The 14441-nt window shown below is 41.6% G+C and overlaps 1 protein-coding gene across 1 annotated transcript in view; it reads right to left on the bottom strand.

The window, feature by feature from the left end:
- Nucleotides 1–3459: 3459 nt before the first annotated feature.
- The window catches only part of PSMB2 (proteasome subunit beta 2), a 30932-nt gene continuing 19950 nt past the window's right edge, over nt 3460–14441 (bottom strand). Inside the window, exons 4-6 of the mRNA XM_029947674.1 lie at nt 7076–7238; nt 5536–5585; nt 3460–3694 (exon numbers count right to left, since the gene is read on the bottom strand). Of these exons, the coding sequence (XP_029803534.1) occupies nt 3587–3694; nt 5536–5585; nt 7076–7238 (321 nt within the window). The 3' untranslated portion in view covers nt 3460–3586. The remainder of the gene's footprint in view (nt 3695–5535; nt 5586–7075; nt 7239–14441) is intronic.

The following is a 14441-nucleotide window of genomic DNA, read 5'->3' as shown; positions in this document are numbered from 1 at the left end:
GCTGGCATTAAAAAAAATTAAGTCTGGTAGAAGGAAACAAATGAGGGAACAGCGTATTGCATTACTCAATCACACACATACACATTATCCGTAAGAAAGGTTTCATGAAGCAATGCTTACCCCTCCAGTAGGTATATACATGTGTGAAGTCATACACGTATGCTGAGGCCATAGAAATTCAGTTGGATCATGGGCTTTATGAAGTATGAAAGAGACTGGGGAGCTAGTGTGGGAGAGGATTATGAAATCCCTCACGTGTCAAACTGAAGAACTGGGTTTTATTCTAGAAACAGTGGAAAGCCCTCAAAGTTTTAAGTGAAAAGGGGTATGGTCAAACTTGTAGAGTACAAAGAAAGAACTAGAAAGAGATTAAAAGTAGAGAAGGTAGGAGGCTGTTAAAAGAACCAGGAAAGAAGATGAAGGATAAACCAGATACTTGGGATAGAGTTTTACTAAAAGATTTTAGAAATAAAACTGCTACAACTTAGTGACTATGTGAAGGAAAGAGAAAAAGAAGGCACCAAAAAATGGTGCCTAGCTAAGTGCAATGTGGTATCCTGGACTGTATTCCAGAAAAAGGACATTCATGGGCAAACAGGTAAAGACTTTTGAATGCCGAGAACAAACTTAGGGCTGAGGAGGGAGGGGGGAAGGGTAAGGGGGTGATGGTCGTGGAGGGGGGCACTTGTGGGGAAGAGCACTGGGTGTTATATGGAAACCAACTTGGTAATAAGCTACTTAAATAAAAAAAAAAGAAAAAATCTGAATAAAAGTTGGAGTTAATACTAATGTTATCAAGCAATATCGGGTGTCTTAGTTTTTGACAAGCGCACAGTGGCTATGTAAGATGTTAACCTAAGGGGCAACCAGGGGAGAGGTGTAAGGAAACGTTGTATTATCTTGTCCAACTTTTCTGTAAAACCAAATTTATCCTAAATTAAGTTTATTAAAAACGCATGATGCCAGGGCGCCTGGCTGGCTCAGTTGGTAGAGCATCTGACACTGGAGGGTGAGATGCTTAGGAATAAGTTAATCTGGAGCTCAGGAAAGAGATTCAGAATTGGAGAAGAGACAGGGAGTTAGGGTGGGCTGGTGGGTTTACCCAGGTTGCCCCAGGGAACATTCAAAGGCAGAGAATCATTTCTTTCCTGGTGAGGCCTGGATACAGAGTAACAAGTTTATTCCTGGTGAGGCATGGATGCAGTATAACAATGATTATATACTTCATACCAGGCCCTGTTCAAAATGCTTCACATTACCTCATGGAATCCTCCAAACTATCCCCCATTGGAATACGTACAATTCTGACCATTTCACAGATGGGAACCATGAACCAGGACTGCCTAAATTTTAGTATAGATACTCAACTGGGGCAAGCATCAGAATCACCTGTGAAGCTTTAGATGTCTTAGAAAAAGGCTCAGGAATCCAGCCAAAGCCCAAACCTCCGCATGTTCATAGTGGTCGTAGAGGTTGAACCAGCTGTGGTGACACGAATCATCTCTTTTCCCCCATTTACCCAATGATTAAATTTCTTATGGTATAAAACATCTACCACTGGTGTCTCAAAAAGTATATGACATTCTAATCTGATGTTAACAAAGTACAGTTAGTACAAAGGTTCTTAACTGTAGACAGAATCTTAGAGAGATGGTATTTTACTTCAGACAAACAAAAAACTTACCTGTATATGGTATTAAGGCTAGCACAGAACTGGATAAAGTAGGGCTTATCTTAGTTCAAGTCCAAATGTGGTTCAAGGAAGCCTGGGTGGCTCAGCTGTTTAGCATCCAACTGGCTCAGGTCATATCCTGGTTTGTGAATTCAAGCTCAGAGCCTGGAGCCTGCTTCAGATTGTCTCCCTCTCTCTCTGCCCCTCCCCTAGTTGCACTCTCTTTCTCTCTCTCAAAAATAAATGAAACATTAAAACAAGCAAACAAAAGACCAAGGGTGTTTCCTGGACCAGCAGCAGCATCAACTGGAAATGTTAGGATGCAGACTCTCAGGCCACACCCCAAACACACAGAAGCTACAGGGGTAGGACCCGGCAAGCTGTGGTTCAGCAAGCCCTCCAGGAGATTGGGATTCATGCTGAAGCTTGAGGATCACGCTCTAAAAAACCTCCATCTAACGGTTCTGTCATGGTTGAAGATAAGAATTACTTAGGAAGCTTTAAAAAATATTTCAATGTCTAGGCCCCAAACCCTACTTAGAATCCGGGAGTGAGTGCAGCCTAATCACATGTAAAAAAGAACACTCCCCGGGGTTATTCTGATACATAAATCCAGTTAAGAACCACTGTTTTCAATGGCACTAATCAAAAACCATTTACATTATTCATTCCCTAAAATCTAGATTAGGAAGTAATACAGATATCTGGTTAATGACCTATCATACATCAATTTAATAGAATATTGCCCAACTGTCAACTAGAATAAAATAGGTATATGTATACTGATATAGAACAATCTCCAGTAAATGTAAATTTTTAAAAAAGCAACACGCAGAACATTTACAAATACTTTCAGGAGGGGACATGTGTGTGTATGCGTGCATGCATCTGTGTGCGTGCTGTATACAGGAACCACTTCTAAAAGGGTAGGTAAGAAATTAGCAGCTGAAGTTTCCTCTGGGAAGGGAAGCAGGTGATCAAATTACAAGGGCAAGAGAAAGATTGGTTTTTAAAAATATATTTTTTATGTTTTTTATTTATTTTTGAGAGACACAGACATCGCAAGCAGGGGAGCGTCAGAGAGAGAGGGAGACAGAGAATCTGAAACAGGCTCCAGGCTCTGAGCTGTCCGCACAGAGCCTGACGCAGGGCTCGAACCCACAAACTTTGAGATCATGACCTGAGCCAAAGCCAGACGCTTAACCGACTGAGGCACCCAGGCGTCCCAGGAGAAAGAATTTTTACCATGTGTCTTTGCAGTTTGTACTAAGTGTATGTATTACCTATTCAAAATAATTTTTATTTTTTAATGTTTATTTTTAAAAGAGAGAGACAGTGTGTGAGCAGGGGAGGATCAGAGACAGAGGGAGACACAGAATCTGAAACAGGCTCCAGGTTCTGAGCTGTCAGCAAAGAGCTTGATGTGGGGCTTGAACCCACAAACAGTGAGATCAGACCTAAGCTGAAGTCAGACACTCAACCAACTGAGCCACCCAGTCACCCCTCAAACTAATTTTTACAATGTTAAGCTGAGGGGCAAAAAGAACCACTGCTTTAGGGAAATGATACATTAGCAAGCAAGATATATGAAAGAAGCTGGACGGAAAGGCAGCTGGGCAGTAAACACAATGTGGGGCTGTCAGCTAAAGAAAGGGCTATGAGAGCATTAATGAAGGGAAAGGGGCAGAAGAAAAGGCAGTCCTGGCAAAAAGTCCAATGCAGACAATCCTTTCTCTGTTTCTGTCCTGAGGTGATGATAGGTAAATGGAGACTCAAACCAGAGAGGCTCAATTTATCCAGATTCAGCTTTATTCTGAATTAACCATCTATCAAGGATGCACGTCGAAAGAGTAGAAAAAGATGAAGGAGCCGGTCAAAAAAAGTTCCCTGGCAAGCTGGAGGGAGGGCATGAGGTTAGGACCCCTGCTTAGGGAAGGAAATGTTGTCCAAGTCATGGATGCCATTTTTGTCAATGATTCGAACACTGAAGGTTGGCAGATTCAGGATGAAGCGTTTCTGGAGCTGCAGAGAGAGATGAAGAAAAATCAGTCAAAAAATATTTATTGAGCACTAACTATAGGCCAGGCTCTCTTTGAGGCACTGGACATACAAGCAGATAAAAAAATCCTTGCTTTTGTGGCACTTATATTCTACTGGGGGCAGTCAGTACTCAGACACTGAAGAAATGCCAAACTGTAGCTGGAGGCTGGAAGGCAGTGAGGGAGAACCGGGAGATGCAGCTGGGAGCCGGTCTCCGGTCAGTCAGCTGATCAAAGAGTAAGAAAATCCAAAGCTCTAGTCCCCATAGTCTGCTACCCATGAGTCTGGTAAACACAGACTTCTTTTAAAAATGTCTCAAGGTAATCAGCCAACAAAGGAGTGACTGCCCTAGAGTAAGCTTTGGACCAAAGCAATGTTCTCCTGTGTCCCAAGAATTTAATCCAGTCATCACAGCCCCACCCACTGACATTATAAGGACTGACGTGTGTGTGTGTGTGTGTGTGTGTGTGTGTGTGTGGCCATAGGAATGGTGGAAGGGTGCTGGCAGGACTGCTCTTGGAACAACTCCTGCAATCCAATCTGACCTGTGGTTAAAATAACATCTCTGCACTGTCATTAAGACTCTGCTTGAGAGGCTGTTCCAAACAAGTCGTGCTCTGCTGTGCATGGAAGCAGGCGGCCCCACTAACCTGGCTGGAGATTATGGAGGAACACAGCTGGAGGAAATCTTGGCTTCTGTGGCCACCCTTCCTGAACACCTCACTTAGTCTCCAGAGAGAAGGTACAAAGCTCTCTACTTGCTCCCAAAGGAGCATATCCCAGAAATGTCCACCTCCCCATCTCCCCAGGCCTAAGCCCTCCCTCCTGTGATATTTCCCATTTCCTTCACAGCTGAGAACTGGGCATCAGCAACCCATTCTATTTCCAGAGTCCCCTCTGGCTGATGACTCCTATGTCCAAAAAAAAAACTCCAAAAATCAAGAAAAGGTGACAAGAAATGCAGGTTTCTAAAATGATTGTGTTTAGGGTCCACAGTGAATAAAGTCTCAAAGCATATGGTATGCCAGTGCTCTGTCTCAAAAATAAACATTAAAAAACATTTTTTAAAAAAAAGAGCAGACAGTATGGCAACCCCAGGTGGCACAAATACATCAAGTATAAAGTCTAAGGTGGTAGTTTTTTTTCTTAACATTTATGATTTATTTTTGAGAGAGAGAGACAGACAGACAGACACACAACATGAGCAGGGAAGGGGCAGAGAAGGAGGGAGACATAGAATCCGAGGCAGGCTCCAGGCTCTGAGCTGTCAGCACAGGGTCCAACACAGGGCCCGAACGCACGAACGGTGAGATCACAACCTGAGCTGAAGTTGCATGTTTAACCGACTGAGCCACCCAGGCGCCTCGACGGTAGGTCTTAAAAGTATGACCCAGTTACCGCCTACAGCAAAAGCACCTGGGACTGCTAATTAAATACTCAGACTCTACACCAGGACAACTGAATCAGAATGGGGGGGGGGGGGCAGGAGTAGGGTAGCCATGAATCTGCTTAAAAACCAACCAACCAACCAATAAACCAGATCCCAAGATAATTCTTATACATGCCAAATTCTAAAAATCACTAGACTGGATGAGCCCCCCAAAAAAGGTAACTAAATTATAAAACTGACATTGATAAGAAGGTAACCCATAAGAGTTTGTTACCCACCAAACTCTATCCCTGGTAGCAACTTCACATCTGGTTAGTGTGTATTTAATACAGTTTCTGGCAAAGATCAGGAAAAAAAAAAGCAACCAAGGAATGAAACAATATTGGCAAACAGAGATAAACACTCCTTTAAGGACCCTGTGGGAGCCACTCACCTCCTCTAGACACTTCCTAAGAAGCTCCACTGCCCTCTCACGAGAGATAGCTGAAAGAGAACACAGAGTCACATATTCAAGGTGTTGCCATTAAGTCCAACTCTGCCACTACTTTTAAGTTTCAACCTTCTTCAGGTCAGTATGCTACACAAACAGAAAAGGCAAAAAAAATGCCTAGCCTTCTAGCTTGCAACAAACTTATTCCATATGCAGTAGAGGGTGCCCCAGACCCAGTGCTCTGGCAGCTAGAAGCCATTGCGAATTGATTTGCTACACCGAAGGGTAAGCATGACGGAATTCTGCCTCCCATGGCCAGGGCCTGCCTCTAGAGAAGTCCAGCGGCTTGCCTCTTTTTTATAGCCCATCCCCCTCACCCCTACCCACCCCACCCTTTTAGACTAGGGCTTAAATAAGTTCCATCTGCCCTAGCCAGCTGCAAATCAGGGTAAGGGAGGATAGGGCCAGAGTTTTAGCCTCACTTTCCCAGCTGGGTCTCAGTTTAACAATGGAAAGAGAATTCATGGGATAGGGCTGCGACTCTCATAAAATAGGAACCAAAGCGACTGTCCACAGGCATGGCAAACTGGGATGACATATGCAGTGAGGCTTCAGGGGTGGTGAGTGGTGATTTTGGTGGGCAAGTCAGCTGTATTACTGACAGATGCCAAATCAAGAAACCGTCACGAGGAGGCCATGCTAATGCTTTTCAGGATGTGGCCTGGAGCTCTGGCATGGCTAAGGTTGAGTGAGAGGACAGCACCAAAAAAAGAGTAAAGAAGCCATATTTTTACTGCAATGATAGGGAAGAATGGAATTTAAGGAGAGAAATGGCTATCTGTGCTGCATCTACAGCCTGTAAAAGTGAACAATCCCAAGTGCCTACTGCTCACATTGGCTAAAGTCAAGGTTGGGATTGGAGTTGGAAGACAGAATTGAGGACAAAAGCATGTCCGTGCTGGAAGCTTTACCAAGCTAACAAACAGATTATTGACAAGCAGAGAGCCACCTCTTTCCTACAGGAGGGGCAGCCATTAGGTGATAAGAACCAAGGGAAGGGCCAAGGCTTGTGGTCTTAAAAGCTTTGATGCTTAAGCAAAGAAACCCTTAGTTGTCATGCTGGAGACCTGTTCATCCACCCCAGCTCAAAATTTACATGTACAAACCACTTGGTTTATTTGCTCATTCTTTATAGCTGAAATGCGAATAAGCATCTAAGCTGGGCAAAATGAATTAAAAAACTGAACTTTGTACCTGAAAAATTATAGTTTTACTCACTTCTGCAGCACCCTTTTAAACAAAACAAAACCCAGCTTGGGCATATGCAATTATCTCCTTTTGTCTGGTAAAAGAGGACTTCTATTAGCTTTTCAAGAACCCTACTGACCTGGAGGGGAGAGCAGCTTCCAGAAGGTACCTGGGTGTGCTTCCTAGGATCCATCCTCTATTCAAGCCCTGGCCACCCAACTCCAGGAGTAGTGTACAAAACCAGAAGGCAGCTCAGGACGGGACTCTATTCCCTACCTAGAGTGCTAGAACTTACTTGGAGTGTAGTATCGATCCAGGATACTGAGAGTCAGGAAGGCACCATAGCCATGGGCTGCAAAAGGGGCCTTGGCCAGAGCTGCCAGGTAGTCCATATAGTAGAGCGCTGGCCCCTCATGCTCATCATAGCCAGCCAGGAGGAGGTTGACATGATACGGGGTCTGCAAAGACATGGAGACAGACATGGTCAAAGCTGCAGCACCGTCTCTTTCCATGACAAATGTGATCATTCCAATTCTTGATTAATAAGAAAATAACAGCAGCTAAGTAAATCATGATGAAAGTAAAAATTGAGAGAAATCTAAAGGCCTGAGAGTATGGTAAGAGGTAAAGGGAAGCCAGCTTGTCTGAATGGAAGGGCACTGGGAGCACTTATAAGTATTCAAAAAAGCTGCTTTCTTCGTAAAGCCTGTGGACAAGAACCTGTTATAAAAGCAAAGCATAGGTGCTCTTACATCTTTCCTAACTGCTGAAACCAAAAAACACAGTTCTGAGACTGTCAGGCTACAGACTAAAGAAAGTGGCAGTTCCAACCACATCTTCCAAAATACACAGGTTCCATCTGGGCACCTGGACCAAAATTTCATGTGGTAGATCATATGCCACAGTATTAAAAAAACAACTTGTGGGTGCAGAAGGATAGTAGGTCTCAAAAATTTAAGTCAAATCACTAAACATTAAAAAGAATTTTTTTTATTTTAAGTAGGCTCCACCCCCATCATGGGGCTTGCATGCTTCACTGACTGAGCCAGCCAGGCACCCCTCAAATCACTAAACTTTAATGGAGAAGGTAATAATGGAAGTCCATAAATGCTCTAGAAGAACTGTGGAAACATAGCACACTAAAAGAACTGTAGATTTAGGTGAAATGCCTAACATTTTTCTTATATAACAAGGTTCTCCTAAGGTAACTAGAAAGTAATTTTTATCAATGAGACATATAAAAAGTAATTCACAGGTATTCTTTCTTTGTATTACCAGGAAATCTAAACATGCAAGTTTCTACAAAGAACCTTTACTAAGTTGGCCTTGCCCCTCATCTCCAAATGGATGATTATTTTTTTCTATACCAGCTGGGCCACATACCATGTTAAATCCAGCCTGTGTATGGCCCTAGGCATCAGTGGTGAGACTCCCATTTTACATGACTTCCTTTTTCTCTGCAAAATGTATTTCCCACCTTGCATTTGCCTCAGTGGGTAGTGAGCAGGCCTTGCTCAAGGCTATGTGTGCATCCTTAAACTTACATATCAATTAAATACACATTAAATTAAACTGAGTACATTTATGCACCCTTTTAAAGTAATAAAACTACTATATAAAAAAAACTACTATATATATACTATATATATAATAAAACTATACTATATATAGTAATAACAGCTAGTGGTCCTAAATGTGACACTTTATATTCTTTGAACAATGATTTAACATGGGCACTTGGGAAGCTTGAAGAAACCCATCTTAGAAGAACACATGAAAACATTATATACTACCTTAGAATTCCAAGCCAGTTGTCCTGAGTAACATTTCTTCAAGATTACAGTGTAGCCCTAACCTGCAAACAAGTTTCTGCCTTGGGTGGATGGGGGACAGTCTGAGAGGAGTAAGAACTGACCAGTAGTAGTCAAGTTTTCTGAGAAAATAATTACCTGCTTGTCACATTTCCCAGTGGGTAGTGTGCTACCCTCTGTCAGGCTCTGCAACTCTCTGCCACACTCTGCAACTACGTTCTTAGTAAGTCTGACCTTAGACAAGACACTTAACCCCTATGAGTTTCTGTTTCCTTATGTGTAAAACTGGGTCAATTAATCCTTCCCTTTTCTATCTTCTAGGGAGTATGGTGAGAAAAAATAATAGAGGTGAGGCATCCCAAACTCTGGAAGAAAAGATTTTACCAACATTTCCTAGTATATCAGCTATACCCCAGTCTCCTTTCGATAGCTTGCCACTTTAAACAACAAAACTGTTAAATTAGCTAAAGATAAAAAATATGTATCTAACAGATTTTTTTTCTGATAAAATTATTTTTAAGTGTGAAAACCGTACTGTAAAATCAGGCAGACATAGAATACCTTCGTGTTCTTACGGTTAAAATTAGAATAATAAAGAGGAAACAGAGAGAAGAATGGGGGAAAGAGGAAACAGAGATGGCAAGGAATTCGAACTGGTTTTCCTCCCCTAAGACATTTCACAATATAGTCTCTTACCAATCCAAGAAGAGTTCACCTTTTTGCTAAGAGGATAACTCTACCATTCTTTGTTCATCAGCGAAAACACCCATTGTATGGTTAACCAGAACAATTTTATCAAGCTGTAATGGCAAATTAAGGATCCACTCAGATACCGAAAGAGGTCTAAGCAACAGAACCTAGATGTTCTGCCTCTAATGAGGATCTTGCCCATACTATGAGATTACACTGTGTTTAAAACAATGTGATTTTAAAAGCCACCACCAAAAGATTTTACATGAAACTATGTCAAGAGAACTTCAAAAGCAAATGGTATTGCTTAATTGGTCTATATAATATCATTTATTTATGCTTAAGCATCTGATACAGACACTCATCAAAGTTGGTATTCAGAAGCCACAACACGTGGTAGAGAAGATAACTCACAAATTATTGTGTGACTTCGAATTACCAACTTTTGCAAGTGTGAGAAAGCATAAATAAATGGTGTTAGCTAGACTAATTAAATCAATACATCTGTGTAACAACTTGCAGTTTCTGAAAGTCTTCTGACAATACTCCATCAAAGATCTCTGGCTCACACTAGTTTTGTTTTCTTTTTTAAGTTTATTTATTTATATATTTTGAGAGAGAGAGGGAGAGAGAGAGAGAGAGAGGAGGGAGAGAACAAGTGGGGGAGAGGGAGGGGACAGAGATAGAGAGAAAGGGAGAGAGAATACCAAGCACGCCATCTGCTCTGAGCACAGAGCCCTACACGGAGCTCAAACCCATGAACTGTGACATCATGACCTGTGTTGAAACCAAGAATTGGAAGCTTAACCAACTGAGCCACCCAGGTGACCCTCATACTGGTGCTTTAAAGTTTCAAATAAAGTCTTCTGTACTGCCACTCTTGCCCCTCTAAGAATCATGGTGTTCAAGTGACAAAGCCATAGTTATGAATTTCTTGACTGTTACTGTCCCTCATATTCTTGATTCCTTACTGTTTTCCTGAAATGAGACCAGTTCTAAGCCCATCAATTTCGTGCTATTCTGACAGCATACACATGTGTGACTGCTGGTGGTATGCTTAGAAAAATACTTATGTGTAAGCTTACAGCCCACCTATCCAAATATTTATCCCAATTATAAGCTCCACGAAGGAAGGATTATGTCTGGTTTGGTCAATGATCTATAGCATATAATATATGCTCAATAAATATTTGCTGAATGAGTAATAATCATACCCGAAAGCATTATATGTTTTAATTTAGATGTGACTAATGTCTGGTATGACAAGGAGATGAAAATGACTAAACAAATATCAGAAAGTGATAGGTCCTACTCCCAAGAATCCACTCAAGTTTAAATCAGCTGTCAGCATCTCTCTGAATGCACATACATTGTTGCTTTTTGCTAGACTCCTGGGCCCTTCTCTTGCTACTCCCTTTTCTTATATTTCTTAATGTTTATTTTTGAGAGAGCACAGCAGGGGAGGGGTAGAGAGAGTGGGGGACAGAAGATCTGAAATGGGCTCCACACTGACTGCAGTGAGACTGATATGGGGCTCAAACTCAAGAACTGTGAGATCATGATATGAGCCAAAGTCGGACGCTCAACAGAGCCACCCAGGAATCCCTCTTACACCCTTCAGACATAGGGTGCTAAGTAAAGGAAAATTTGGGATACAGGTTAGGCATCAGAATTGAACAAAGGGGAGAATAACAGCATAAATAAGTATCTTAGGAAGAAATGTCTGGAAAAATTCTGTTCATGTCTTCTGCCCATTTCTTAAATGGATTATTTATTTTTTGGGGTGTTGAGTTTGATAAGTTCTTTATAGATTTTGGATACTAACCGTTTAACAGGTATTTCACTTGCAAATATATTCTCCAACATACAGACGGCCAACAGACACATGAAAAGATGCTCAACATCACCCGTTATCAAAAAAATACAAATCAAAACCATAATGAGATAACACCTCACACCTATCAGAATGGCTAAAATTAACAACACAGGAAACAATTGATGTTGGCCAGGATGTTGAGAAAAGGGACCCCTCTTACAGTGTTGGTAGGAATACAAACTGGTGCAACCACTCCGGAAAACAGTATGGAGGTTCCTCAAAAGTTAAAAACAGAACTACCCTTGGGGCGCCTGGGTGGTTCAGTTGGTTAAGCCTCCGCCTTTGACTCAGGTCATGATCTCAGAGTTCATGGGTTCGAGCCGGTTCTGTGGTAACAGCTCAGAGCCTGGAGCCTGCTTCAGATTCTGTGTCCCCCTTTCTTTCTGCCCCTCCCCTATTCATGCTCTCTGTCTCTCAAAAATAAACAAATGTTAATTTAAGAAAGAAAGAGAGAAAGAGAACTACCCTATGACCCAGCATTTGCACTACTAGGTATTTACCCAAAGGATACAAAAATATACAGATTCAAAAACGCACACACATCCTGATGTGTTTATAGCAGAATTATCAATAATAGCCAAACTGTGGAAAGAGCCCAAATGTTCAAACTGATGAATGGATATGGGGTGCCTGGGTGGCTCAGTCAGTTAAGCTTCAACTTTGGCTCAGGTCATGATCTCACAGTTCATGGGTTTGAGCCCCCCATCATGCTCTGTGCTGACAGCTCAGAGCCTGGAGCCTGCTTCAGATTCTGTGTCTGTCTGTCTGTCTCTCCTCCTCCCCTGCCCTCTCTCTCTCAAAAATAAACAAACATTAAAAAAAGAACTGATGAATAGATAAAGAGGATGTAGTGTGTGTGTACACATACATATGATGGAATATTACTCAGCTAACAAAAAACAAAATCTTGTCATTTGCAACGATGTGGATGGAGCTAGACTGTATTATGCTTAAGTGAAATAAGTCAGAGAAAGACAAATATGATATGATTTCACTCATATGTGGAGTTTAAGAAAGCATAGGGGAAGGGGAAAAAAAGAAAGAGGGAAGAAAGCCTAAGAGATTCTTAACTATAGAGAACAAACTGAAGGTTCATGGAGGGAAAGGGTGGGGGATGGGCTAAATGGGTGATGGGTATTAAGGAGGGCACTTGTTGGGATGAGCACTGGGTGTTATATGTAAGTGATGAGTCACTAAATTCTACACCTGAAACTAATTTTATCATATATGATAACTAATCAGAATTTAAATAAAAACTTAAAAGAAATAGCTTTGGTAAACTGTACAGTTCAAAACCTCACTGTCTTATCAATGTGTGGCTTTAGAAAAGTTAGTCACTTAACTTCTTTGAATTGTAGTGTTCTTACTGAAAATATGGGCTAAGTGGTGCCTGGGTGGCTCAGTCAGTAAAGCACTCGATTTCGGCTCAGCTCATGATCTCACGGTTGGTGGGTTCAAGCCCCGCGTTGGGCTCTGTACTGACAGCTAGTTCACAGCCTAGAGCCTGTCTTCAGATTCTGTGTCTCCCTCTCGCTCTGACCCTCCCTTGCTCACGCCGTCTCTCTCTCTCGCTCAAAAATAAAACATTAAAAAAATTATTAAAAAAAAAGACATAGGCTAATACCTACACAAAAGGGCTACAGTGAAGATTCAAAGAGATAATGCATATAAACAATAAGCACAGTGCCTAAAACATACTAAAGGATCAATAAATACTAGAATTATTACTAGAGAAACACAATCATCTATGAAGTTCACGGTGCCTATGAGACAGACATGGCAAGTACTCAGGAGAAGCCCACCTACTCCTAAGCACTGAAATACAATTCTGCATATAAGTCTTCATAAAGGACATGGAGGAATGTTCATGAAAAGTGCCTAGCACACTGCCTGACACAAAGAAATGCAGTTAATGACAGTTTCCTCCTTTCCCCTTCCCAGACTCTTTCAGGGGACCAACGTGATTGTATTCACTGTCCAAAGACATTCATAAGCAACTTCACTTAGAGCATATCCGCTTCACGTTCAACCTACCCTCACCTATCTTGAGACTGACACAAGCCTGAAGTCATAGATATATATAGATTTTCTGCAAGCCTGAAAAAAACAAAAACAAACCCTACAGCCAGTCTTGGAGAGTAAGTACCATTTACTAATTTATTAAGTACTTTCATGTTGTTTCTGCCACTATAGATATGTCCACTTGAAAGCCAAGCCTCATTTTCTAGCTACTTTTTCATCAATTCCCTTCTATCCCATGAGCAGCATTACATGTGAGAATCTGCTAATTATTCCAGGGAAATGGGAACATTAATCAATCATGACAGATCTGCCAGGAAACCTCTATCCTCTACAAAGTAATCACTGCCCTGTGCATGATATAATCTAGTCTTTGGTTGTCTCCACTATTCTAATTATTTAGATGGCAAATCGAGGTAATAAAACAAAGTTATGAGGTCCCCAAGGCAAGGAACTGGCATCCTTCACAACAAAGTCTAGGACTGAATATTATATACAATTTTGAACTAAACATCCAGATGATCAACAAAAGATCCAAATATTTAGATGATACATTCCCTGCCCAATAACAGCCTTGAGGATCACCATCAATGGTTTACAGTACAAATACCAAAATACTTTAGTTTTAAAGTTGTATCTAACTGATAGACAAAGAAAAAATTTTATGTGAACTATCCAGGGAACTCAAAATGAATTTTAGTTTCTAAAAAAAGGTACCACCAAAATTTTGCCTCTTTTTACAAGTGGGAAAAAAAAAAAAACACCACCACACAAATGTGGTTATCTTTTCCTCCCTTAGAAAGAACATCATACAAGCTTTTTTTTTTTTTTAATGTTTATTTACTTTTGAGACAGAGACAGGGAGAGAGAGAGAGAGAGAGAGAGAGAGAGAGAGAGAGAGAGAGAGAATGAGAATCCGAGCAGGGGAGGGGCAGAAAGCAAGGAAGGCACAGAATCCTAGGCAGGCTACAGGCTCCAAACTGTTAGCACAGAGCCTGATGTAGGGCTTGAACCCACGAACCATGAGATCATGACCTGAGCCAAAGTCAGATGCTTGACTGAGCCACCCAGGCACCCTGATATAAGTTTATTTTAAAGTGGAGAGCATTAGGAGTGTCTGGGTAGCTCAGTTGGTTAAGCATCCAACTCTAGACTTCAGCTCAAGTCATGATCATGGGTTATGGGATTGAGCCAGCCCCACGTCAGGCTCTGTGCTGGTAGTATGGAGCCTGCTTGAGATTCTCTCTCACTCTCTCTGCTGTTGC

The sequence above is a fragment of the Suricata suricatta genome, chromosome 8 (genome assembly GCF_006229205.1).
Source record: "Suricata suricatta isolate VVHF042 chromosome 8, meerkat_22Aug2017_6uvM2_HiC, whole genome shotgun sequence".
In the NCBI taxonomy this organism is placed as follows: Eukaryota; Metazoa; Chordata; class Mammalia; order Carnivora; family Herpestidae; genus Suricata; species Suricata suricatta.
This window is presented reverse-complemented; position numbering and strand designations above follow the sequence as displayed.